This window comes from Lonchura striata, chromosome 2 (assembly GCF_050655825.1).
Source record: "Lonchura striata isolate lonStrDom1 chromosome 2, ASM5065582v1, whole genome shotgun sequence".
NCBI lineage: Eukaryota > Metazoa > Chordata > Aves > Passeriformes > Estrildidae > Lonchura > Lonchura striata.
Window position 1 is genome coordinate 47,004,255 of NC_140704.1, and position 25,492 is coordinate 47,029,746.

At 38.3% G+C, this 25,492-nt stretch overlaps 1 protein-coding gene across 6 annotated transcripts; it reads right to left on the minus strand.

Moving 5' to 3' along the window:
- Positions 1-4,686: 4,686 nt before the first annotated feature.
- Positions 4,687-25,066, minus strand: HERPUD2 (HERPUD family member 2). 6 transcript variants are annotated; one of them, XM_021553317.3, is made up of 9 exons: positions 24,632-25,066; positions 19,190-19,267; positions 15,767-15,880; positions 13,619-13,773; positions 8,744-8,830; positions 7,981-8,103; positions 7,362-7,685; positions 6,060-6,147; positions 4,687-5,724 (listed from the first exon to the last, which is right to left on the minus strand). In XM_021553317.3, the coding sequence occupies exons 1-9, from the start codon at positions 24,776-24,778 to the stop codon at positions 5,563-5,565; spliced, it is 1,278 nt and encodes a 425-aa protein (XP_021408992.1). In that variant the 5' UTR covers positions 24,779-25,066; the 3' UTR covers positions 4,687-5,562. The 6 variants fall into 6 exon arrangements, with proteins under 6 accessions (XP_021408992.1, XP_021408991.1, XP_021408993.1 ...); XM_021553316.3 differs by having other exon boundaries at positions 6,060-6,174; XM_021553318.3 differs by lacking the exon at positions 19,190-19,267 and having other exon boundaries at positions 6,060-6,174.
- Positions 25,067-25,492: the final 426 nt, after the last annotated feature.

Consider the following 25,492-nt stretch of genomic DNA (forward strand, 5'->3'; position numbering starts at 1 on the left):
ACCCCCGGCATCCCCGTCACCAATGACGTGCTCTTGTTTTGTCGATTACTCATTTCCTTAATTATCTCTGCCTGACAAATTAAAACGTCAAGTGGCTCACCGGCTAGACAAGCGGCTCATTTATTTTTACAGCAGCGTATTTTCACGCTGCTGCGGTTATTTCATGGCTACGGTTTGACCTTGCACAAAGTTACTAAAAAAACGCTCCAAGAACGCCACCCAAATACGATAATTTTGACACAAAGACCAGGTTTTGGCTTTCCAAGCAGCAGTTAAGGTCAGCAGTCTTTCTAAAGCCATAAAGAAGCTATGTGTATGCATAGTTTGCACAAAAAAAGCCCCTCATCTTTCAAAGCTGAAGTTATCCACTACCAAATTTACATTTGCCTCTTGAGCTCCTCACACCTAGCTTCTCCCTCTCTAGATTTCTGCAAGGCTAGGGAAAGAGATGTCAACAGTCTCTGTAAGCTTTCCCCTGCTTAAACACACCTCACCACCGTGTGAGCAAACTCCAGTTGCAGCTGCCTTGGTATAAGATCCCTACTCCAAAAATTACCAATAATTTTGCAGTTTATCCCTAGGACAGCTAAAACTCTGCAAGAATCATCCATCAATATCACTGACACGCATTAAAGGAAAAAAATGATAAATATTTATTCTTATATAGCAACATTTCCTGATGTTGTTTAAACAAAGTCTAAAACAAGCACAAATTAGTCCTGATAAAAAGGAGAAAAATAATCTTGGTAAAGAAGTGGAAATGCTGCTCCATGGGAATTCTCCCACTGGACACTGCTTGCCCCTCCAAATGCAAAAGAAGTTAGGCAGTCCTAGCCTCTTTATGGACAGTTACTTCAGGCGCAGTATGTGCTTTCCTCCTCTCCAATCAGTGCTACTGGGACTGGGTTGATCGTCCTTCGGTAAGTCTAAACTGGTAAGCGTTCACATTAATCACATGGCTTCCTTCAAAAGCAAGAACTTTCACAGACAGCTGCAAGTGAATAAATCCAGCCAAGAAGCTGCAGCTGAACAGGTACTCTAGATCCAGCATTCTTGCAGAGCCACCAACATGCAGAATGGTCAAATAGTCTTTTTTTTTTGGAGGGAGGGAATTACAAAGGAAACTTTGTAATACCTTGTTAGTCGGACAAGCAGCAGATTTGAAACAAACGAAGGCTAGGAGTGATGGAGGAAGTAACTCATTCCAGTTTGCATCATCCCACCTATACTAACACTGGAATCTGAAAGAAGAGTCCCTCGCCCATGGAACAGCCACGCTGGCATTAACACCCTTAACTTGAATGCCAGCAGCATCAAAGCTTTCCCATCGCACCCTGGAGGCTTTGGCAGCTGGCTGGCACCAGAGTAAAGGCAGGCCCCCAACCTTACTAACACAGTGCATCCAGCTGGGCTGCAGTTGGGTCTGCAACCACCCACCCAAGTATAACCAAAAATATGTCAAGAGTTCACACTCACCAGGATAAATTCTGAACTGCTTCCTGTCAACAGCAAAGGCTGCTAAATATTAATTACGCTAGAAAATGTTCAGTATGTACAGGCAACAAGCAGCAGAAATATGACTAATCATACCATCTGATGGAAGCGTCAGTCATTTTGCATCCATTAGGATTACAAATATAACTGACAACGGTTTGGGGTTTTTTCCTTCTTTCTTTGCTGCAATAGTAAGAAGATAGTATTGTCTTAGAGTGAAGTAAACTTTTCCTGGAATATTAGGTGGCAAAAGCTCTATATGAGTAACCTAAATTTAAGGGCAACAGGGAACAACTGGAAAGCCAATTTTGCCTCTCAAGGTCTCCCAACCAAGCAGTAGCATAAGCAAGAGATGGCAAGATCACAAGAGAAAAAAAGATCCCTTTGTCCACCATTTTGCATCCAAGAATGCTCCAGTTTGACTTTGTTACACTTGTGTCCCAGTTTCAGCTGGGATAGAATTCACTTTCTTTTTAGTAGCCAGTACTAAGAAGTGGTGTGGTTTGGATTGAGTATGAGAACAATACTGATAACATGCTGATGTTTCTCTTCTTGCAAAGCAGTGCTTACTCTAAATCAAGGTCTCCACAGTTTCCCATGCTCTGCCAGGAGCAGGCACACAAGTGGCTGTGAGGAAATATGTCCAAGACAGCTGATCTGAACTGGTAAAATGAATATTTTCAAGCATAGAACATCATGTCCAGGATATAAACTGGGGGAAGCCATCCCCCAGTTTATGGGGTGCCACGTGCAGCTGAGGGAGAGGCTGAGCACTCATCAGCAGGTGATGAGCAATTATATTGTAACTCATTTTTCTTGGGTCTTCTCTGTACCCTTTTTACTATAATTATTAGCATTACCATTGTATTTCAATTTATCTCAATTATTAGACTGTTCTTATCTTACCCTGTGAGTTTTACTTTTTTTTCCTTTTTTTCCTGATTCTCCTCTCCAGTCCATGAGGGAGGGAAGAAAGGGGGAAGGAAACAAGCAGCTGCATAGTACAGTTCCCAACTGGGGTTAAACTATGACAACTTATTAAGCCAACAGTGGCACTGCTAAACTCAATGTAAGCTGGGCTGTAGAAGTCAATGCAAATGTATGTATGGATACAAAGGAGTTGCAAAGTGTTTTTCAAAGTACAGCATTAAGAAATCATGCTAAGGAGTAGCTGTTTGTTGCTGTTTTCATACACCTGCTCCATCAACACTGCTGATCTGATCTGTGTCTTCACAGCAGAAGTATTATGGAGGGAATGTGCTTCACTTGTGTCTGTTTCTGATATGAGTCTCTTACATTAACACACTATGAAGGTATTACGCATAATGCCACAGATTCACTGTTAACCTACAGTTAGAGGAATCTAAATGCACCTGTCATTTCACATCTTCCTGCAAAGTAAAGGAAAGAATCAATTTTAATCACTTTTTCTAAATGCAAAGTTGTTAAAGTGCATGACTTACAAGTCAACTGGGGCACATCCTAGAGTGCTTTAATCCTCATGCCTTTTGATACATTTCGTGCCACAGACTTAATACAATTCTGAATTTAGCTTTGCCTAGAACCATGTACTACATAACTGTGTTTTGGTTTATGCTACTGAACAGTTTCTAAAAGGATATACTAAGAAAAACCAACAATTTTCCTAGGGTTTTAATTTCTCTCCCATCATGAACTATTACTTCATATGCTATTCAATTCTACTTGCAAATTCCTCAGAAAAACATGCAACAACGACCTTGTCTGACTACTCTTCACCATGTTCTTTCCTTTTCTAAAAACATTTCTTACCTCAATCTGCTTTTCAATGGTTGCTTTGTATTTAATCACGATCACAACCTTATTTTTGCTTCTGCCAGTAGCTTTCCTCTGCCTCCAATTCCTAGTAATGCTTCCTATCTCATTGTTTTTTCTCATTCACTTTCCTCGGTAACCATATTTTTGCTTTTCCTTACTTGCATCTTGGAAAGTTGTGGAAGCTGGGAGACTTAACGATCTCATAGAAGCGTGGCCACTCTGATACATCACTTCAGCTCTGCGTTCTGGTTAAACCTCGCAGAACATCTCCCTCAATGTCCAGCCAACTACCAGAAGCTCTCATTTCACCATTTCAACCTTGTGAAACCCATCAAATCTACCCTAGTCTAAATACAAATCAGCAGTGACAATTCTATGCCTTTTAACCAAACCATGGCTAGCAGCATGAGAGCAGCTTTTTTAATCTAGTCTGCTAACAGCAGAGAGCTGCCACCAACTGCTTCCTGCGGCATGGAAAAGAAACCAACCTGAATAACATTGGTAAGAAACAACAAATGGGTGCTGATAGCTGCATACTGTCAGGTCATAACTGCCCAGCTTACGGGCATGCTAACACAAGGACAAAAAGAAAAATAGTAGAAGAAAAACTTTGGTCAAAGTGAGAGGGAGAACACACAGGTCAAGCAGATGAAACTTCTTCAATGTATTTCAGAAGTAAGGCCAATGACATACAAGACACTTGTGACACTCCTTTAAAAATCTAAGTTTTTGTAGCAGCTCTTAAATATTAGCCAAGTTAGATCCATCTGCCAAACTAAAAAGGTACTGTTTCATGGACAAGGTCTACACATTTTATGCATATCTGGTAAAGAACTTAAACTGAGAGCAGCTTTCAGTAGTAAAAATGGGAAGGGAACATCATAATTAAAAATTACTTATTCATCATTGCCACCTATACAGCAATTAACATAATTGATGCTTTTAAGACTTACATCCCTATTTCTCCTCTGACAAACTTGTGAAACTTAAAAAGTTTTCTTTAGGTTTAAAACTTCGCTGCATAGCAGTTTAACATAAGCAAGTGAAAAATAAATCCCTATTTATCACTCATTCAGAATATTCAAGAGCTTTGCCCTGTACTTGGAAATCAAACAGGCTTTACTTTGGTGGAAGTGCAAGAGAATCTTTGCAGATATTTTTAAGTTAGAGAGCATGCGATAATTTTAGAATGCTAACTAGAAACAAATGCAAATGTACTATGATTAAGAAAGGCAACCAAAAACTTGACATAGCACTCTGCTACTCTTTCATGTACCATTTTCTTTTTGTCAGTTTTAATTAGGTAAATGAAGTTAAAGAATACAGATAGTCTGCTGTTGAGATCACACTCGTAACTGTATAGACGCTGCTACAAACATATTACTTTGGTCAATGTCAGTAATGCCACCATGATAACTTTATTACACTCTCAAATTAATCATATCCTCATCCTTAAGGAGGCACAAATTAGCCATTTCCATTCAAATATGCATATAAACATCCAAAAGAGTTACCGTAAGTTTTTATTAAAAAAACCTAATGTACATGTTTTGCCCCAACACAGCTATATTCTCCTTAAAAAGTACTGTATGTATCAAACATTTAAGGTTTATCCCATCATTGCCAATTTTCTTTGAAGAGCTGTCAAATACCTCCAACTTTAATCAATGTCAGTACAGTCTCAAGTAAAAGCTCTCAGCTTTTTAAATGAAGAAGCTTACTATGTTCTGACATGAAGACAAATGTGGTGGTGTGTGTTTTGCAAGATGTTACAATGCCATTAACAAGTAACCCTCGTGTTAACTGCATTCTCTCAGGAATTATATAAACTCCAAATTCCATGTGAGAATTCATACCCTGCATCAAAGACAAGATTTGTTATTCAGGTAAATAGAGAGCATATGGAGAGATCTGTCAACATTCATACTTTTAACAGCTCTTTAAAGAGGTAATGGTGCAGATTACATACAAGCTCTTTGCTTCAGAGTAACACACATTTGAAATTAAAACAAAACATGGAAGACCAATATCTTTACATTTTATTCTTCAGAAAAAGAAGAATCTTAAAGAAAGCATTTAGTAGTCCACTTGTGCTTAAAATATTCAATGCATGAGAAAGCCAAAAGAAAACAAATACACATTTTTGTACACCATGATCAAAAAGATAACATTATAAATTTTCAGAAATTGCACTGTATTTAGAACACTTTCTAGAATCTGCTCCGCTTCTACGTATGGCTACTGAGGCTGCCTGACAGTTCCTTTTCCACTTTAATTGCCAACCTGTGGAGGCCCTTCAGGGATCAGTGATGTGAAGAAGGTTGTGATAAAGGACCAAGCAGAAGCCATGAATCCAGGCTGCTGCTCTGTATTGCCATCTTCGCTTGAATCTTCTCCGTTGTCTTCATCAATCCCATCATCCATAAGTCGCTCCTTTAAAAACAGAAATTGAAGCAATTCAACTGCTTCTTTTCAGAATTCTGACATAAGGTAACTAGCAATACCTTCCTACATTAAGTGACTTCTCTCAGAACAACCTGCTGAAATAACTAGCATGAATAAAGTCTGTGATTAAAGTAGAGACAATCAGTAATTGTCAGACTGGAGAAATACAGAATTTAAGCAGCAGGCACAACCTGAGGACGATGCTGAAAACCTCTGGTTAAGCCAACTCCATTCCACAAAAGCTGGCTTTCTGTCCAGGCACTACAGCATACTTAACAATACAATACATAGGAGTGTCAAAAGACATGTCTGTCCTTACTCACCATCTCTTCAAGATCAGGATTATTTGCATGTTGCCCATCACGGTTCACTTCTGCATTATTGGCTGCCTGTTGTTGGCCTCCCTCTTGCCTAAAGGGAAACCATCCAGCTTGGTGTCTACATAAGAAAGCGGAACAGTTGAAAACCTCTCTTTTGAAAGGAACAAAAAAATTTTTCTTCTACAGATAAGTACTGCAGCAAATTCTGTAAGTATTTTCAAATGAATGAGGTTACATCTATTTTTCTGTAATTCATCCTTCTAGACTGAATGGCTATTATTCAATGTCTGCATTAAGGTCTTGCTGTTCACAGCCCTCAGTTTCAGAAGACAAATAATGTACCACAATTAGGTGATTTAATGTGTAGAATATGGGTCTCCTCCCCATTTTTAAGTACTGAAGTTAAGTAAGTTTTCAAAGGCAGCCTTAATTTTCCTAGTTTAAATTTAATTTTCTGTAGAAAAAAAAGCCATTCAAATTTCAGCTAATGCTTGAACCACATTACCACTGTAAATAAAATAAGCCTCTCCCATGTTTCCAAGCATCTATATTCTGATTTCAACTACCCTGCCTGTATGAAAGAACAGATCTAGTTAGGACTGAAACTACAATGTAAGGAAACTCTAGTGACTGACATCAGTCCAAAATATCAAGCATTATTTCTGTTTTCCACTTCTATTTACATCATTAAGTTACCTTCATATGCAAAAGGAAATGACGACAACAGTACTGGTATTTCTTAACTAAACACAGAATGTGCTTAGGTTGTTACGACATGTAGTTAAAAAATTTTTACATCTCTGTAATTCTACCATATCTAGTACTCCACCATTATAGCACCACTACCTTAACTTTGCCTAAGAAAATTTACTGCACACATCCCATAAGTTATTTTGGAAATGTACATGAGCTTTACTCTGCAATTTCATATCCAAGCAGTAAGTTTATGCAAGTATATGCTTGACCTATGTGAGCTTCCCTCCCCTCACACCCCTGCTTTCTAAATTTTCATCCCAAAATGGTACATTTCAACAATAGTGATCTATTAATATGACCAATATATAAGAACATTGTGTTTCAGATATAAGAGGTATCCAACTCACTGTAAAAACATTTTGAGAATTACTTCTTTCTTCACCTCAGTTTCTCTACTTGTTTAAATTTATTTTTTAATAGATACACCCTACTGTAAAGGAGCAGTGTATAAATTTTTGCATATAGATAACTTTTAATTTTAAATGGGATAAACATTAGCACCATACTCCACATCTCAAATCTGCAGCTATACTCAACTGTTGTACTCACAAATAAACCAGCAGCATGGCTCCCATTACCATGACAAACCGACTGAAAGAAGAATAGAAGTATACAATGCTCAGAAGAATTGCTGCTCTAGAGAATGTGTACATCCAGTCCAGCCAGTCCCGGTTGAAGTCCTCTTCATTCACTACTGGGCCACCCTGTGCATTCATCTGAACATTTTGGTTTACAGGCCTGTTTTCCTGGACAGCTACATTTGGCACTGCTGCAGGCTCATTTGCAGGAGCATGTTCTGAATTTACAGCCTGGGCAACTGCAGATCTCGCTGACTCAGTGCTGGAAGTCACTTGGGCTGAAACAGCAGCTTGGCTAAAAATTCAAACATAAACCTGGTTTGTCAAAAAACATGCACCATAATTACTAAGCCTGTCTTCTTTACTACAGTTCCAGATGCAATACATGTCTAAACAAACTGCGTTTTCCCTTAGAGTTTTATCTACTAAGACATTAATTCTAATTCAAGACTAGATTTCCTAATTTGCTGGACAAAACTAAGTATAAAACAGAGCTAGACAAAATAAACACAGGCATTTTTAACCTGAAAAAAACATTTAATATATTCTTTTCACTAGTGTAGCTCAGTACTAAAGTAATGCAGACTTACTATTGCATGTAGTACTGACGTACATACATCTGTTGCCACCATATCATCTGTAAGGGACTGAATGCAGGATACATGGAAAATCCAGCAGGAACACCTTGGCCTGGAAACTGGTTGCCTATGTTGCTAGAAAACAATTTAAAGAAAAATATTCAGCTCTGAATTGTGACATTTAAAAGAGTGCTAGTATTAAAAAACAATTAAAGTAGCATTTCTCCTCTCATTTGTCCCCCTAAAATAACACACTGAAAAAACAGTGACATCATCCAACCCACCCAAAAAAAAGCATTACATTTTCATAAAAGAAATGAATAAGCAAAGTTATTTCCATAGAAAGAATATTTGGTTCTGTACTTAGTACGTCACTAGCTGCATCTCTGAGACAAAACAATGCTGGAAATTTTTCAAGACTGTCCTAACTGCAGAAATTCTTTCATACAATTCCTTTTAAACTCAGAGATCATCCTTAAAGGTCTACAGGAGGACTAAAGGGAAAACCTACTATCTTCTATAGCTTTCTTTTAGAAGCAATACCTGAAATATCACTGTGATCAGAGATGTGAAGAAATAACATAAGCAAAAACAACTAATCTTTCAGATACAGCTTCTGAAGATTGCAACTAAGAACACTGCAAAGGATTTACTTCCCCCCCTTCAATATTTTGAGTATATGTGATTCTGATTCACATGCAAGAGAGATAAAAGTCCTGCACATAAGTTGTTATGTTTGGTTTTGTCTGCTATTAGACTTCTTATCCTCTCTTACCTCCTAGAGCATATAGCATGTTTTGGCAAGATTTCCAACTCTTTCCCAAAAGATTTTGATGTAGTGAATTGCAGTAAACCAGGACATCTTTCAGGACAGCATGAGAGTATAAAGCATGAAGAAAAGTTTATTCAGACTGCAGGTAGCAAAAGCTGAGACTGCTGTAATTGTACTGCAGACTACACCTGCTCCCTAAGTAAGGCACTCCCTGCAAAGATATCACCAAGAGATTTCATTAGTCTACCAGGCATTCAGATATACACGACATGCCCAGAAAGATGGGAGGAAGACATTAAAATCTGTTTCCATGTTACATGAGTAAGTATTTAACTGTAATTCTGGACAAGAGCCTGCCATGCAACTCCATGACCTCTGCTAAAACTGATATGTTTGCATTTAGCCATAATCTGTTTTGACGACAGTTTAGGAAAAAAAAAAAAAAAAGCAAAAGTACTTTCCTGATACCAAACACAAACTGAGACATTCACAGGCATTATTCAAGATTTTAAATGTTGAAAGGGTTAACTAGTAGCCCTACTGATGCTATTTATTTATGCATAATTAACATGTTGAAACAGTAGTGCCATGAAACTACTGTTTAATAACATTAATCATGACTTACAGCTGCAAGCTATAAGAATGTGTTTTTCTATCCCTGGAACTGGCAAACACTTGGAGAGATAAGACTCCTCCAAAATTCACAAAACATTTGACCTCAAAATGTAAAGATGATTTAAATATTCTACATGAGTGTTATTATATACTGTGCTGAGACCAATCACTGAGCAGTGTCTCAATTTCAAGCAGGTAGAGCATCAGATGGGGTTTTGAACAGGCAGGATCACTCACTACTACCGCAGTCACCAAAATGCAATACTACTCAACTTGCCTGGGTGAGTTCTGAAGAAATGTACCACTTCCTTTTCTCACCAGATACAGATTTTAGGGTTCTTCCTTGTAACTGCTATGTTGACCTCAAAAAAAGTTGAGAGGCCTTAATCTAACAGCTTGCCCTCACAGACACATCTTTTAGAAATATTACTGGATTTGAGCCTCGCCTTTCTTTCAAGCTCTTTTGAAAGCTGCTTTCTTGATGTCTCAAAGCTTAATAGCAGATTAAGTAGCCAGTCAAACAAGACACACCACAGAAGTTCAGTTGTGTCACGTTCTTTTCTTTCACATTCAAATATTGTGGTGGGTTTTTAATTTTTTTTATCCCAATAGCTTTTCTAGAAGACGTGACTTTTTGAGAAGCAAGACTTAATTTTTCAAGACTTGGCTCCATTAATTAAGCAAAAGTAGAATGGCTTACAACTGGCTTCTGGCTTAGAATGCCAACTAGTACAGCAGTACTTTGTTTGCTCATCAAAAATCAAATGTAGGCAGATGTTGTCAATTATACAGCTATTACAGCTGTCATGATATTAAGTAAGCGTATGAAATTCAGAAACATCACTTTACACTGTAACAATTTATTTCAGTGAGAAGAACCTCCACAGAGGAAGAGGATCTTCTCAGCAAACAAGGCAGCTTGCTGTTCAAGGAAAAAGTAAAGTAGCACAATACTTTCTCCTCATCTTTTTTCCAAAAGGAGGAGAAAGAGGTAGGAAGCATAGTATTTCAAAAGAATGGCAGCAACAGCATAAGAACAAAGAAACAAACAGGATCTGTACAGGCATTCCAAGACTGGAGAACAAAGCAGAGCAGACAACAGAACAGTTGGGTAAGCCAGAAAACAGTTTAAATGGTAGAGGTAGCTTCAGAATATTCTGAAAAGACACATAGTGCTCCTCAGGATGGCTAAAAAGTACAAAACTACTTCTTTTGGTCTACGGAAGACACCCAAATGAACTCCCTTGCACAGAGTTTGAAGGTAAGGTTATCACAAAGATACCACTCACCACTAGAGAAACAACAAAAATTTTTATTCAGACTTAAAATCTTGAGGTGGTATTTCAGCATCCTCCGCTATGATATCTGCTACTTAGAAGAAAATACAGAGCAAAGGTGACTGATGCAGCAATGTAGTTATGTGCTAAGATATGCTGCATGCTGTCAGTATGTAATTTCATTGTTTGCTTTCAAACATTACTGTGTGCACAATACAAAGGTATTTCACTAGATGGGCCACCCACACTTGACAGATGATTTCACTGCCTTGATGTCTCTTGTCTGTTTACTGCTTTCAAGTGCTCTCCAGTCTGAAATGCAAACCCTGTCAAAGCTGAGCCCATGTGTTCTGTTACCTGTGCAACACAGGCCCTGGTCCCAACAAAGTCCACAGGTGCAGACAATGCTGTGCTTGCTCCCCACAGCTAAAGACTCAGTTGGCACATACATAAACTACTTGCCCAGTCCTGTCTCTAATTTGGATTTCTTAAAAATGGCATTTGCAAAAGCTTAAAAGCAACAGAAGGTTTTAAATTTTTCCCCCATAATACTTCAACAATCTGAACTAAATGCTGTTTTCCCAAAGTATGTTCAACTCTCACACTGCAGCTTTAAGCCAGGAACTGAACAAAACATCATAAATGTAATTTAATCATCTAAGATCTACACTACTTATTTGTACAAATCAATCAAGTATTGCAAAATACCCAAATAAACTAACCCTTACATAAATTATCAAACACCTGGAAATCTTTCCCTATCAGTTGTGCCTATATTTCATCATGCAGCTAGAATAAAAATTGTTTGGTCATGAAAATAAAAGAAAAATCAACAAAGTAACACCAGCTTCAGCTATGAATCTTCATTTTCCTAACAAATCTTGATCTGCATATAAATTACATTAAATCTAGATTCCACTACCCCAAATTATGTTTAAGTGACAGCTAAAAAAAGAGAGGGCATTTCTTACTGCTGGAATACAAGCAGCAGTGCCTAAAAGCAAAAGCAGATGCATCTGGAAAGATTACCGAAGCATTAAAAAGGATTCTTAAAGAAGCAAGCAGGCTCCAGCAGGCATTGGTCACAGATTATTTCGAGTTGAGCAGAGCCAATACTCAACAGTCTACAAAGATCTACTTCAAGTTCTGATAGCATTCCATTAAAATACTTTCCAAAAAAAAGGAAAAAGGCCTAGGATTATTTAGGGTTTGTTTATTTTGGCATTTCTGTTTAGATTAGGAATGCACTCCTGGAAACCTCCAGTCACTTGCTCTTACTACAGTTCTGTCTGCACCACAGAATGCTCTCGGAACACCATCGGGATTCCTTCTAGATTACACAAAATTGAAATATGTGATTTGGGTGCACTGCTGATGCACCACAAACACAAGCAGGACCCTATTCCAGGTAATCAAGCTAGAAATAGTCCAAGTAGGACTGAAACCCCTAAAATATGTACAGTCTTGTCAGGTTCTCAGCACTTCTTTCAGCCTGCAAATCCACTCCTCTCAATCCACATTACATGCTAGACATAGCAAGTCAAACTTAGTATTTTTAGTATAAGATATTCCTTCCTTCCAAGACAGCAATGTCTCCCAAACTGACACAAATTAATTCAGCCCAAAGACTAAATAATGGTTCTGCTGCCTTTTTGAAGTCCACAGCCTATTCAGTTCAGAACACTTAACAAAAACTCACTCAGAATGTCTATGTGAAAAGCTAATTAGAAAAATGTTAAAACGTATTACACATTACTCATTCATACAACACATAATAAATTGTTTCTGGAATTAATTTACAAAACACCAACAGCAGTCTTGACACTCAACTTGGTGTCATCTAGCTTTGTCAGAAGGGCAAGTATGACCATGTCTGTGAAGGTGCATCGATCAGAATAATCTAAGTCTCCACCCACTCTTGACAGCAGATAGTACATTTCAGATAATAAAAAACTTTAACATATTCAATATGAAAACTAGCAAGAACAGTAAAGTCTAAGTTAAGTCTAATGAAAGCATGTAAATTAAACCGATGGTTTTTTAAGTTTCAACAGCTCTTGGCATCTATTTTCTTTCCAGCAACAGAAGCAATGTAACTGTTAGCACATTCATATTTTAGGGGATTTTGTTTCAACATTCTCTAAAGTAGGTTTCTAGAATCTATACAGTACTGGGATAACACCTTGTCAGAAAGGAAACTTGAAAGTGCTCCCTGAAGAAATGATAGCTATAATCTCAGAACACACCATCCTCCTGTTTTCCCCTTGGAAGAAGCTACTACTACTGCTACTAACAACAAAAACATGTTTAAGCAGCTGCTAAGGTCACATGGCTTAAAATTCCTAAAGCTGCTTCTTAAGCACAAAAAGAAAAGACAGAATTTTAATAGTTATGTAATAACAGACCTGATTTAGATCTTGTTACCTTCCACTGGTATGTAGGAAAATACTTAAAAATTCTGTTTTAGATACACAAGTACCCAAAACACCTGCATATCATTTCTACAGTTGAATAAAATATGCAGAAATGAACAATTACATTTCTTATGTGTAAAAAAAGTAGAAATCATTGTATTCGGATAAGAATTTAGTGTTGACTGCTAAAATAAAGGACAGATAGACTGATAGAATTATTACCAGATAACTGACAGAATTATTTCCAGAAGTAATAATTCTATCAGTCACATTGCTAATTACACCTACAAGACATATTAAAGCTGCACTTGTCCAAGAAAATCGAGGGCAGGAAGCATAAAGAAAAATATTTAAAAAATCAGCCTGAAGGGGAGCACCAAGAGTACTTCCTCTTTGACTGACATCCAGCTAAAAACACTAATTTTCATATGAAAACTTTTCTAATGCAACTTATGCTTTAAGGTGAAATAGCCAAATGGTTTTCCAGACTGTAAAAGAAACTTAATTGCAACTGAACATTTAAAGCACTGTATAGAGTATCAAGGAGTGGGGATTGCTTCAGTCTCACTTACCCTTGCATTAAATAAGGGAACTGGTGGCTTGGCATGGGATTGCTGTGTGCTTGTGGAAGATTACGATGTCTCACTCCATCTGCACTAGTGTTTAAAGACGTAGAAGAAACTTGGTTTGTGGGTGAGGCAGCAGTTGATCCAGAATGATCTAAATTCTTAAAAATAAATAAAATCAAGGTTGTGGATCTTTTGCCACAGCTACAAGATTTACTACCGTGTCTTAAAACAACTACTTGCTTTAATGTTTTGTCACGAGTTTTATTAAGAGTGTAAACACTGGGTAAGTCTTCTGTGGTTTCATCAGTTCTGGCAAGCCTTAGTAAAAACAGAAATTCAAAATTGCACTCAGGTGCAAGAGGGAAAAAAAAAAAAGAACTTTTCAGAAATACTCAACACTTGATAGTTTCCAGAGAAAACCACAAGTCACTGGGAATCATAGTTTCAAAAAGCTGAAGCAAACTAAAACTTAATTGAAAGAATATTTAGCAGGAACAAAAATACTAGTGGCTATTATTAACAGAAGTAATTACAACTTCAGGATATGACTGTTTTCAGAGACAGGGGCTTGAAATACCATTCCTCTATCCTTATTTCAGTTACCCCTTCTACTCTTCACTCTCTTCACTGTGCCAGCTGCCCAATCCGAATTGCTGCGCTCACCGCTGGAAGGGGGCTATCAATGGGAATAGGGAAACAGCTAGGAGCTACTTAGGCTCCAAGGAACACACCTGAAACTAGAGTCAGACTGCTGATACCTGGCTTATAAACCATCACCATAACAAGATTACAATGGGGCCATTGAGATGCATTATTTCAGTTGTAATAAATCCCCAAATCCTGTTGCTAAGAATTACTATAATATTTACTTAGTAAAAAATCCTCTTTAACTTTGACAACTCAGGAAGTGAGGAAGTGCAATTACTTATGACATCCATATCACTTTTGCCCTACAAAGAACACAAGTAAAATTTACTATTAGACAGTGGGGGTGGGGAGGAATAGAAACAAAACACAAATAGAAGGACAAAGGCCGTTCAAGCCTTGGGTTTAGGCTGTTTCCTCCAAAGTATTATGAACTTAGCACTTTGTATTAATGACTGCTTAAAGCAGGCAGTATGCAGTCATTCAAATACAACATTGACAGCTGATGTACACAGCAATAAAACACTTGCCAAGCTGACTGCCCGTCTCCTGCCTGTAAACAGAAATATAAATAAAGCCTTTGAAAAGATGTTGCAGCCACAGTCCCCTCTCTACCATTGCTTAAACTGCTTGTGTTTCTGACTGTCACAGAGCAGCCTGACACAGGCCCTATCAACAGCAGAATGAAGACAGACAGCTTCAAAGGCTATTGCCCATATGCTGACAATCAGCACATCTCAGATGAAATGTACCTACTCTGGAATTGTATATATCCCTTTCAGACCAAGGGTTCAAGAGTTGCTTAGTGATACTGCCAATTCTGGAAAAAAAACTGCCAAGCTGTCAACAGAAATCATAACTGCTTTTAAAACACAATACAACCAAAGGCCAACATCATTTTCAGAGGGTGTGAGGAGGGGAAGGTTCAAACACCATAAACAGACATATTCTGTAAACAATTAATAAACAAATAAAACAATGTTAAGAATTCTTCCTACTTTTGACTGTCTTACAAATGCTATGACTTGCTCCAAGTTCATACATAAATACTGGCCAATTTCTATCAAACAGAAAAAAACCTGGCCAAGTTCCACCAGTATCTCACAACAACAGCAATATTTTGACTGGTCTCTTAAATTTTCACAAAACGAATCTCAACTTAGTTTTCCTAAAATTCTGAATACACCATGCAATTTCTGCCAAAGATACAGGGATATGAAGAGAAAGGAAAGTGTACTTGTTAATACAGTGTTAGAAAGAAAGAATAGCTTAGGAAAAGTAGTGCTTTATAATCTAATAAAAATAAATATTACAATTTGAAAAAGGTCACCTTTGTTTAAATAAAATTACATCCTTAAATAATCAAGTCTAATTATACAAATTCATATCTCATGCTCTACTTTCAACACACCATTTTACACACAAACATAAAAAGTTAAAAGATAAATTAATGGCAAGTTTTCTTAGCATAGCAAGAATTCATCTCCTGTGTATGAAAACACTCACTGAGCTACTGCTGGAGGGTGACATTCCGTGACCTTCTCTACTGGTGCTGGGTTTTGGAGAACTTGGGGGTGTCCGAGATGTACATACCAGATGAACCATATGATATTCATCTTGCTAAAAATTAAAGAAATTGAAGAGCTAAAGCAACAATATTGGAGACACTTACAAGTAAAAAACCAGTCCTTAAAGTTCAAAGTTGCAAGCACTAAAGAAACATTATACAAAATATCATAAAGCAACACTTGAGACCAGCACAAGACAGTCCTACTGTTTCACAACAAATGTCTTCTAAGAAGGCATCCACAATATCATATGGAACATTGACTTTATCCTAGTTTTCCCTAAAACTGAAGTACAGCAGAACCAATGGAAGAGCTCTACAAGAAGCATGAGGAACTGCATCACAAGCTTTAACTTTCATTTGAAAAATCTCCCACCTTTTACAGGGCTCAGTTTACCTCAAGGTAAGAATGCTTACATTTGCACTGAAATCTAAGAAGGTTATTGAACAGAGACGTCAGGGTATGTGAAAAATGTAGGCACTGGAATTCCACAAGCAGACCGAGACATGTGCCAGTCATTGCATTCACCATTGCATGTTAGGCTTGAGCCAGGCTTGACATGCAGCTAAAGGATCCCTGCAGATATGCCATGCTCAGGGAATCGTATTCAAAGTGCTAGGTGGGGCTTGAGTATTCCTAAATGTTTCAAAGTGAAACTGTCACTTGAAGCCATGTAGCAAGGCCATGCCAATTCTGCAGGAGCATGCTCACCCCCAGTGTGAAGGCCATAACTTCATTCTGAAGCCATTTCACTGTACCAAATTAAAACATCCCCTTACATGGCCATAGCAACACAACAGCCACGGCTGCATATTTGAATTGCACACTGCAGCTTCCTCAGTAACTAAATTTTAAACAAGAGAAGCAACAAAAACACCCCTCTATCCTCCTCTAAAATCAGCATGGTGCAGGCAAGCTGCCATTTTTAATGAGGTGACATTCAGAAAATCTGCATTTGGAGGGTTTTTTTTTAAACTATATATAAATGTGCTATAACAGCCATTTTTATGGTTTTGATTTTTAGGAATAGAGAAAACTGGATAAATGCTTTTATACACCACTGTGCATTACTGCTAGCACAGGCAATGCACACTCAGTCATTTAAACTCCTCCCCATGTACTGGCCTCTTAACCCCAAGCACAAGTCTCATTGCTACATTAAGTGTAATTTCTTACCAGTCAGTGATAGCAAGGATCAAAAAGCACTGAACACAGGTGATCAGCACTGTGACCATGTCAAAAGCCTTTAACCTACCTAATCACCTTTTTCCTAGATAAGAATTTATGCTCCAGGGAAAGGCAAGGAAAGGTAGGCATACCACTGGTTAGCCTGCAGCACACACCTTTATTAAATGTGGCAGTTTATTGTAACATGCTTCTATTCATATGTAATGTGTGGACACCACTGTGCTAGGAGAGTGTCACAACTTCCAGCCTTGAGGCATTTTGTATTTGTGAAATGACACTGGTCAGTATCAAGGAGCAAGTACCACAAAACTAGACTGAGCAATAATAAGTCCTCAGATAATATTAGGAGTTTATAGATAATCCAGTAGGTAGATTTTGGCAGAGAATGAGACTGAATTTAAGTTTAATCATATTTTTCAAAAAGCTCTCAAAATCTTTAGCATAAAAACTCCTCTTCTTCCAACACAAATTTCTAACTTTGTGCTTAATACTGGTGTGTTTCCAAATTCACTAAATTTCTTTAACTACACCCAAGGCCTATAACTGCCATTATAACATTAAAGCATTATGCCAGGGCTTTAGAGGCAAACACAGCCCCTTTATGGTGACCGAAGACTTTAGTTTCCCTCCAGCACATAAACAAAGTTTGAAATCTTGTTTTCTAAAGCCAGTGTGCAGCAAGTACGCCAAGTGAATTTAAGGAATTCGGATTTCATTTTGTCCTTAGCAAGCAAAACTAAGCTTTGAGATAAGTTCTATAAGCATTTCCTTGAACATTTAAATGGTACAGGGTATACACCGGTTTGCAATAGCCCAGCTTCAGTTTTCTAGCAAACTGATACATAGTAAACTGCAAACATTTTCTTTGGTAAGAAGTCCCATTTAATAAAATCTATTTCAGAATAAAGATTATGAAGTGTTAGTCTGCTGAAGCAATACTCAAGACTCCTCTATATCTGTTTCTCCATCTTAATAATGAAATTCAGGTGCCCACTTTCACTAAAGCACCATCCACTTTGGAGACTTTCCTCCACAGGAAGTTTTAAAATGTGACCCCTCACTCTTGCAGCCTGTAGATTTATTTTTGCCTCAATACAGTACAAAAAAAGTATCCTTACCAACAGCCAGTTATTGTGTTACTGTATTATAGAGTTCATCTATTTCATAGTATTAAAAACTGTGCAAGGACCTAAGGTATTTCCCCAGTCACAGCTATTGATTCATTCTAAGCTACTTACAAAGAATTCAGACAAGTAAACATAATGCATCAGGTTTCCTGTCACTATCAAAACTGAAACAAAAGTTCTTCATAATCTATCCTTAATGTCTTGTTCTACACATTTTTAAGAACTTTGCTAACTCAATGAAGTCCTTATTAGTTGGCATCAATCCAAGCTATTTGAGCCAGTTTGAAAACCATGTATTCCAAGACTTCTGCATGAGATGCCACACATATTCCGAATTGGGATCTAGATGTTGACTGAAGAATCCAAAATTAGACTAACAGAATTATTTGTTCCAATAGGAACCAATACAATTTTTTAAAAAATAGAAAATTAAAAGAGCAGAAACTAACAAAATTTTAAATAACAGCTGCCAAATCAAAACCAAAACAACAAACAGCCTTCCCAGGAAATTATTCACGAATTGAGAATTCTTGGTTCTCCATAATTATCTGCTTACACAAGTGCCACTTTTGACTTAAGTTCTGGATCTGAACCTCTGAGAATTTAAAAGATGTTCCAAGTCACCACAAACATGTTGTATAATTCCATTTATGTGCCAGTGGTAACTGTCCAAAGAAGCCAAGGCCAGGCTGGAGCTCTAAGCAACCTGGTCGAGTGGAAGGTGCCCCTGCCCAAAGCAGAAGGGTTGTAACTAGAAGATCTAGAAGGTCCCTTCCAACACAAATCATTCCATGATTCTGTAATACACAACATATCATTTGCTTGGAACTTAGCATAGCCTACTTGCTCTCCCACCATTTGGAAACATGCCTCTTCAATCTACAAGTGTCATAATCCTACACACAAGGCATATTTCAAAATACATGTTCCAGAACATATCAACATACATCTCTCAATATAACAATGAAAATTTTAAGTTAAACAACAAATATAAATTCCTATTTCCCAAAAACAGGCTTTGATCAAATACTGGATATAAAGCTTACTTTTCTGAGAACATCTTTCAGCTGCAGATGATCAGGAAGCAGTCTGCCAGAATACACCAGTCTCTGATCCTTTGTAGACTAGGAGATGGGGACAAAGAAAGGAATTTAGCTTTTTTCCTGCTGCACAGGTATATAGGTGGAGATAAAAGGAATTTTTTCATCTACAAATGCTAAGTCCAATCACCAAGAGACATACTTAAGAACATTTCAGAGGCTTCACAAGTCCTACTCGCAAATTACTTCTGAAAAAGAATTATGCTATTAAGCACTCAGCAAGAGTGCCATAACAATTAACAAGGGTAAATGCTTGTCAAGAAAACTTTGGAGTACATTCAATAATTCCTGTCTTTTAGTGATTTGTTCTTTACCCTGCTCCAGGTCCCAGGCACCTTCTGAAAACATAAATGGACAAGTGGATGGGGCAAAGCAAGTTAGCAGAACAACGGAATGCCAATTAAAATACAGAGAGGAGCACAAACTGCAGTCTTTTTCAACAAGGACTTTCTGTTATTAGTCCTTTCCCCCACCTTCAAACCCCCTGCAGGGAAAAAAAAAAAAAAAACCAAAACCAACATCATTACAAATAACAAGAGGGAAATCATTTAAAAGGAAGAAGCAGCAAAAGCCTTTTTTTAAGGTAGCCTTCCAACCTGGCTAAATTTTTTCCCTATTTTTACAGTTTCCAAGTTTAAAATAATCTAATACTGTAAACAAAGATTTTACTTCATTTTTTAACAAATTATATACTATTCATATTTTAGTAACTTTGGATTATTCCACACAACAGAAATAAGAGAATTATTTCAAAGGAAACTATTTTATATCCATATCTGCAAGTAAGATGTCCAGTATGGTAAATCAAGGAGTTTACTCAATAAAACAAAATAAAGAAAAACAAAAAAATGCTTAAACAAAGCAATCTAGCCTAACAGCAATGGAACAGACATGCATTATCAGCATTAACTATTTGAAGAATTTCCCCATCATGCAAACACCAAACCTCACACCTCTCCTCTTCCTACCCCAGCCTTCTGCTGCCCACTCTATAGTCTTGTTCATGTTAATACTAGACAAATAGCTGAGCCCCAGATCTCTGTGATTAGGCAATGCTTTCACAGAAGTTTTGACTTTTTCTTTCAATAGGCTTCTACAAATCCCAAATAATTTAGCAGAATATAGAAATGTTACATAACTGGTTTTTTGTGGTTTTTTTTTTTTTTTTTTTTTGTTTTGTTTTTTTGTTTTTTTACCTGGAAAAATATGGTCATATAATTAGAACAAAGGAGATACTCAAAGCAAATACTGCTAATAAATACTCAGGAAATCTGAAGCCTTAACTTTTTTCCCAAACCATACTAGCTATTCATTATTAAATACATGGGTTTTTTTTCTAAAAATAACCTGCCACATATTGTGCAGAACTGTTTACCACTTCTGTTTAAGAGTAATTTTTCTCTACTCTTCTGCACTTTTCTGAATTTTTAATTAGTGGCCTTGGACGGTGTTTTTGTGTGTCCCAACATGGGGAACTAGTTATTTGCAGCTCAAATGGATAAATACATTCAACAACGCTATTTCTATTTACATTTAAAACAACAAAAAATGCCTGACTCATGTCACTAACTTCTTTTGAGCTATACTATTTTGTTGCTCTCTTCAAGATGGAACAGGCTACCAGCAGAATGCAAGCCTGCATTCTGTGTTTGCAAAAGGACTGAAAAAATCAGAATTTAAGCATCAAGATTAAAGAAAACTTTAAATTCCTGTAAATTGGAAACTTGTTTCTTTAGACTGACCAGTGCAATCGGAAGAAAAATTTTAAGAATCCTTGCTTCTGGGTCCTGAGACAGATTATCTGGAGATTAATCAGAACAGATAAGCACTTAAAACAAGGACAGCCCAACAGCAAAAACCCCTCAAACTCCAAATCTTTAAATCACCATCCAGCATAGCACTAGAGTGTTGTTTTGCCTGCCTCACTCCTAATGGAGCTTTCTACATTGCCACTTTCAATTGTTCTCTTCAGTACCTCACGAACCAGTCCCTCTTCCATCCCCTCTAATTAAAAAGCCTTCTCAAACAAGATAAAAGTCACTTTTAAATATTAATATTTTACAGAGATGAAACTGGCAAGACTAGAACAGCCCCTCAAAGCTGATTACATGGCCTTCAGTAATGCGTTTCAACTCCCTACAAAACCACAAAAGAAAAGGTTAAACGTGTGTTGAGTACTTTAATGGGGAAGATGGGACCTTAAACCCCATGCTCCTTCCTTCATAAATTAAACACCTACCTGAGAACTAAAGGATAATCACTTGCAATTTTCAGGTTGAAAGCCTGCAATTCTGAAATGGACATTTATTTTTTTAATGCAGATGGAAGAAGAGGTAATAAATATGGAAACATAGTAGCTCACATATATGCCAAAGTAAATGGAAAAGGCATTCAACTCATCCTCTGCCAGAGAAAATTTCACTACCACACCTCCTGCTTCAAGAATGGGACACTCACTGCTAGCTGAAACACTGAACTGTGATGGAAAAACACCTCAAACCACATAATTAGAGTAGCCCCATTTTCAGAAGAAAGCACATGGCATAAGAAAATAATTATTCTAGAACCTAGAGTGAGATGGGAAACAGTTTGCAGATCAAAATCCAAAACGTATGTATTCAAAACTAAGAACTCCAGAGCTACTGGTTCGGAATTTTTTCTTCCATTTTTCATGCAAGACTTCTTTTGCAATGCTTAGTCCAAACTAGCTATGCCCAGCACATTACCAAACACCAAACCTAACTCAGCGTAGCAGTATTTTGTAGAAACACAGGCAATCTCTGAGCTATACAGTTGCAGCTACCAGACAGGTATTATTTTAGCTCACCAAGCCTCTCTCCCATTCTTCCATAGCTAATAAAAATCCAGACAACCACATCTAGTTAGAACTTCAGGCAAATGCTAGATGACAGGCACGGTGGGAAATTAGAAACAGCAGTTTTAAATTACTCTTTATGGGTGTAATCAATGCAGCAGCTGAAGCACTGAAGGTAGGATCTGCCACACTGAGACACCCAGGCTGATTTTACAGCAGCCTTGTGTTATTCCACGTAAGTATTTCATTTAGGGACATTGTAACTGCAGTAATCTAGCTGTGAAAACTGGTTCAGACAGGGAGCAGAAGTATTGACAAATGTGAATCTTAGCAAAGACTCACAAACTAATTTAACACTCTTCTAAACCTATTTAGCTTATTCAAGTACTTACTTTGCAAAGTATATCAACTTTAATAACAACTAAACCAATCAAAATCTGCCTGTATTTGAAATTTGTATGTATTTAGGCAATTAATTTACACAAAATAATCTGGAAAAATCCCAAACAACATTGCCTTAAGACCTAATTTCTCATTTGCCTATTCTAACCACCTCACTTTCCAAAAACAGACTCTTAATAAATTGTAAACTTAATTAGGACACTTACAGTTATAATTTACTGATTAATTTGCAGATGTGCATACAGGAATGAGGTTCAAGTCACACAGAAAACTTGAAATGCTATGTATAGCAATGACAGCAACTGATTTCTATTTTACACCCTTAACTTCAAGAACACTGCAATGCCTATAGTCTCTGTGTTCTGGTGTATTCCCAAAACCTTAAAATAGCATTGTAATAGAAATTATTTCCAGGACCTATCATATTGAGGGAACAGAGAAATCAAGCTTTTAACACTGATCTGGTTTAAAAAAAAAAAAAAAAAAAAGGGAGGGGAGGGGAGCTCCTAAAACCAAAAGGACTTACATTTGAAAACTGCAGTAGCACTCAAAATATATCAAGCCAAAAATATACTTGTAAATTTTACTACACATAGGAGCCATGCTATTAAACACCTTTCTCCTCTCCCATGTTATTACTTTAATTTGAAAGGTCCTGTGAAATAGAAATATTGTGTTCAGTTATTAACTGCAAGTGCAGTAAATCCAAATTAAATTGGAATTACTGAGACAGTTCTCATTACAGAAACTCCCCATTCTTTAACCCAGAACAAACTTGAATATGCTGAACTAGCCATGTAATACTGAGAGGTATGTTGATGAATCTATTTTCACCAGAAGAAAGATGTTTCAGGAAACTGAAATTTAATACTATAGTACTGTTTAAAGCCTACAGTGCAACGCGAAAACCTCTTGTTCATTAAGGTTCTTTCCTCTCAGGAGCTCAATTTAGCAAGATCATTCATAGGACGAGTAAGAAAACTAGTGTTTAAACACCAACACCCACTGGAGGAAATTCTAGTGAGGAGGACAAAGTAGCAATCAGCTGGAGTGGTATTTTTGTTTTTCATAGCAGATAAGCTCTTTCAGCAGAGAATTACCCCCAGCAGTAACTATATTCACAAACTCTCACAACTGTTTAACAGATGTCAATGTACCAGTGATACAGCCCAAGTTGTTGGCTGCTTTTCTTCTTTCTTCAAAAGGCAGAAACCCTTTTTGAGACAAAGCAACCATTTTATTTTCCTTTGTCAAAAAATCAACAAGGACAGTAATTCTTCTATTGGACTAGGTGAAAATAATTTAAAATATAAATGCCACCTTCTTCTGGTGTTTTCTAAAGCCTGGTTGTAGGCCCCACATGCTGCTGCAGTTCTCATACTGTTCTCTGGAAGAAATTTTTAAATATACCGTTCTGCATGACTACCATTCTACACATTTACAGTATTATCACCTACTGCCTATGCTTTTTCAGAGCCCCTTTTAATTGTCACATTTACAATTTAAGAGGAATTCAGAAATAAACCGTATTCCCCTCAGAAACAAAAAAAGCTCCAGGTATTAAGTTTCAAAATACAGTCACGGCTGTCATACAAGTTTGTATAACACCTGACAGCAGAATTTTCAGCACAATCTCAAGAAAAATGGCTTTTCGAAGAGGAAATAATTTTGGAGGTTGTTCAACTACATAATTTCAAATAATTTTATAAATAAACATCTATCTGCTCCACACCTCAGTGAACTCCCTAGATCTTGTTAACCTTAAGTATATTGCTTGTACTTTTAGAACAGACAGAACTCTTAGCCAGTGCTCTTAGATTTACAAAAATCAGTCTCAAATTCAGTTAACTGAATCTCAGTTCCCAATAAAAAGAAAAAAAAAAAAAAAAGAAGATAAGTGAAGCATTAGTAAGCATCTTTAGCGATATCGCCTTTCAGGATGCTACACTGCGATCTTCTCACACGATGTAAAAGAGCAGCTTCATATTTGTTACACTTCCCTGAAAGCAGAGGGCCGGCCATCGCCTTCACGCAGGTCACACTCTTCGGCAGCAGGGCTCTTGTTTGTTTATTTAACAAGGCTTAAGGGAAGTCTTGACCGCCTGTCCCCAAGTCGCCGCAGCGCCAGCCTTACCGAGAAGGCGAGGGAAAAGGGCTGGCCAACAACTCACCGGCTTACTGGGGTACACCTTGGAGAGGTGGGACTTGAGCTTGCCCACAGTCCACTCCAGAAAGCAGCTGATGGTCTGGTCGGTGTATTTCTGGTTGGGGGCCTTGATGATGAGGGTCACCGGGTGCTCCACCACGCTCTGGTCCATGCTGCCCGCGGGGCGGCCGCCCTGCCCCGCTCTCCTCTCCCGGGGACACGACGCCGCTCCCACCTCGGGGGGCTCCGGACGGTTTCAGCGGCCGGGGGCGAACTCCCCGGGGGAGCTGGGGGAGCCCATCCCCGCGCTGGCACTCCGGGAACCGCAGCCACAGGAGATCACAACCTCGTCCGCCACGCCCAGAGGAGCAACAACGCGGCACCCGGAACACACCCGCGCGGCCGAGCCGCCCCAGCCGCGGCACCGCCTCGGCCCGCGGCCGCCGCCGCCGCCTAAGATGGAGGCCGGAAGCGGCGCCGCTGCCCCGCCCCCGCCGCTCCCGCCCGCCGGCGCCCGGGGGCGCGCGCGGGCCGCAATGGCGGCGGGGCTGCGGCCGCGGGCGGGGGGCGGGTGTTCGCCGGCTGCTGGCGTCGCTCTGCTCATTCACAAGAAGGTCTCGGCCACTGGAAGGCTTAAATGCTTCTCAGCATGGGAATTAATTAAAGCTTTGCTGCCTGTGTGTCTTGTCTCCGTCGCCGCTGCGTGGGAATGCCGCAGTGTAGTTATCCCAAACGTCCTTGTGAGGTCGGGAAATGCTATTTTATAACCAGATTGGAGGCCACTGAATCACAAAGAATCACCAAATCACAGAATACTTTGGGTTGGAAGGGATCTTAAAGATCATCTGGTTCCAAGCCCCTTGCCAAGGGCAGGGACATCTTGCAG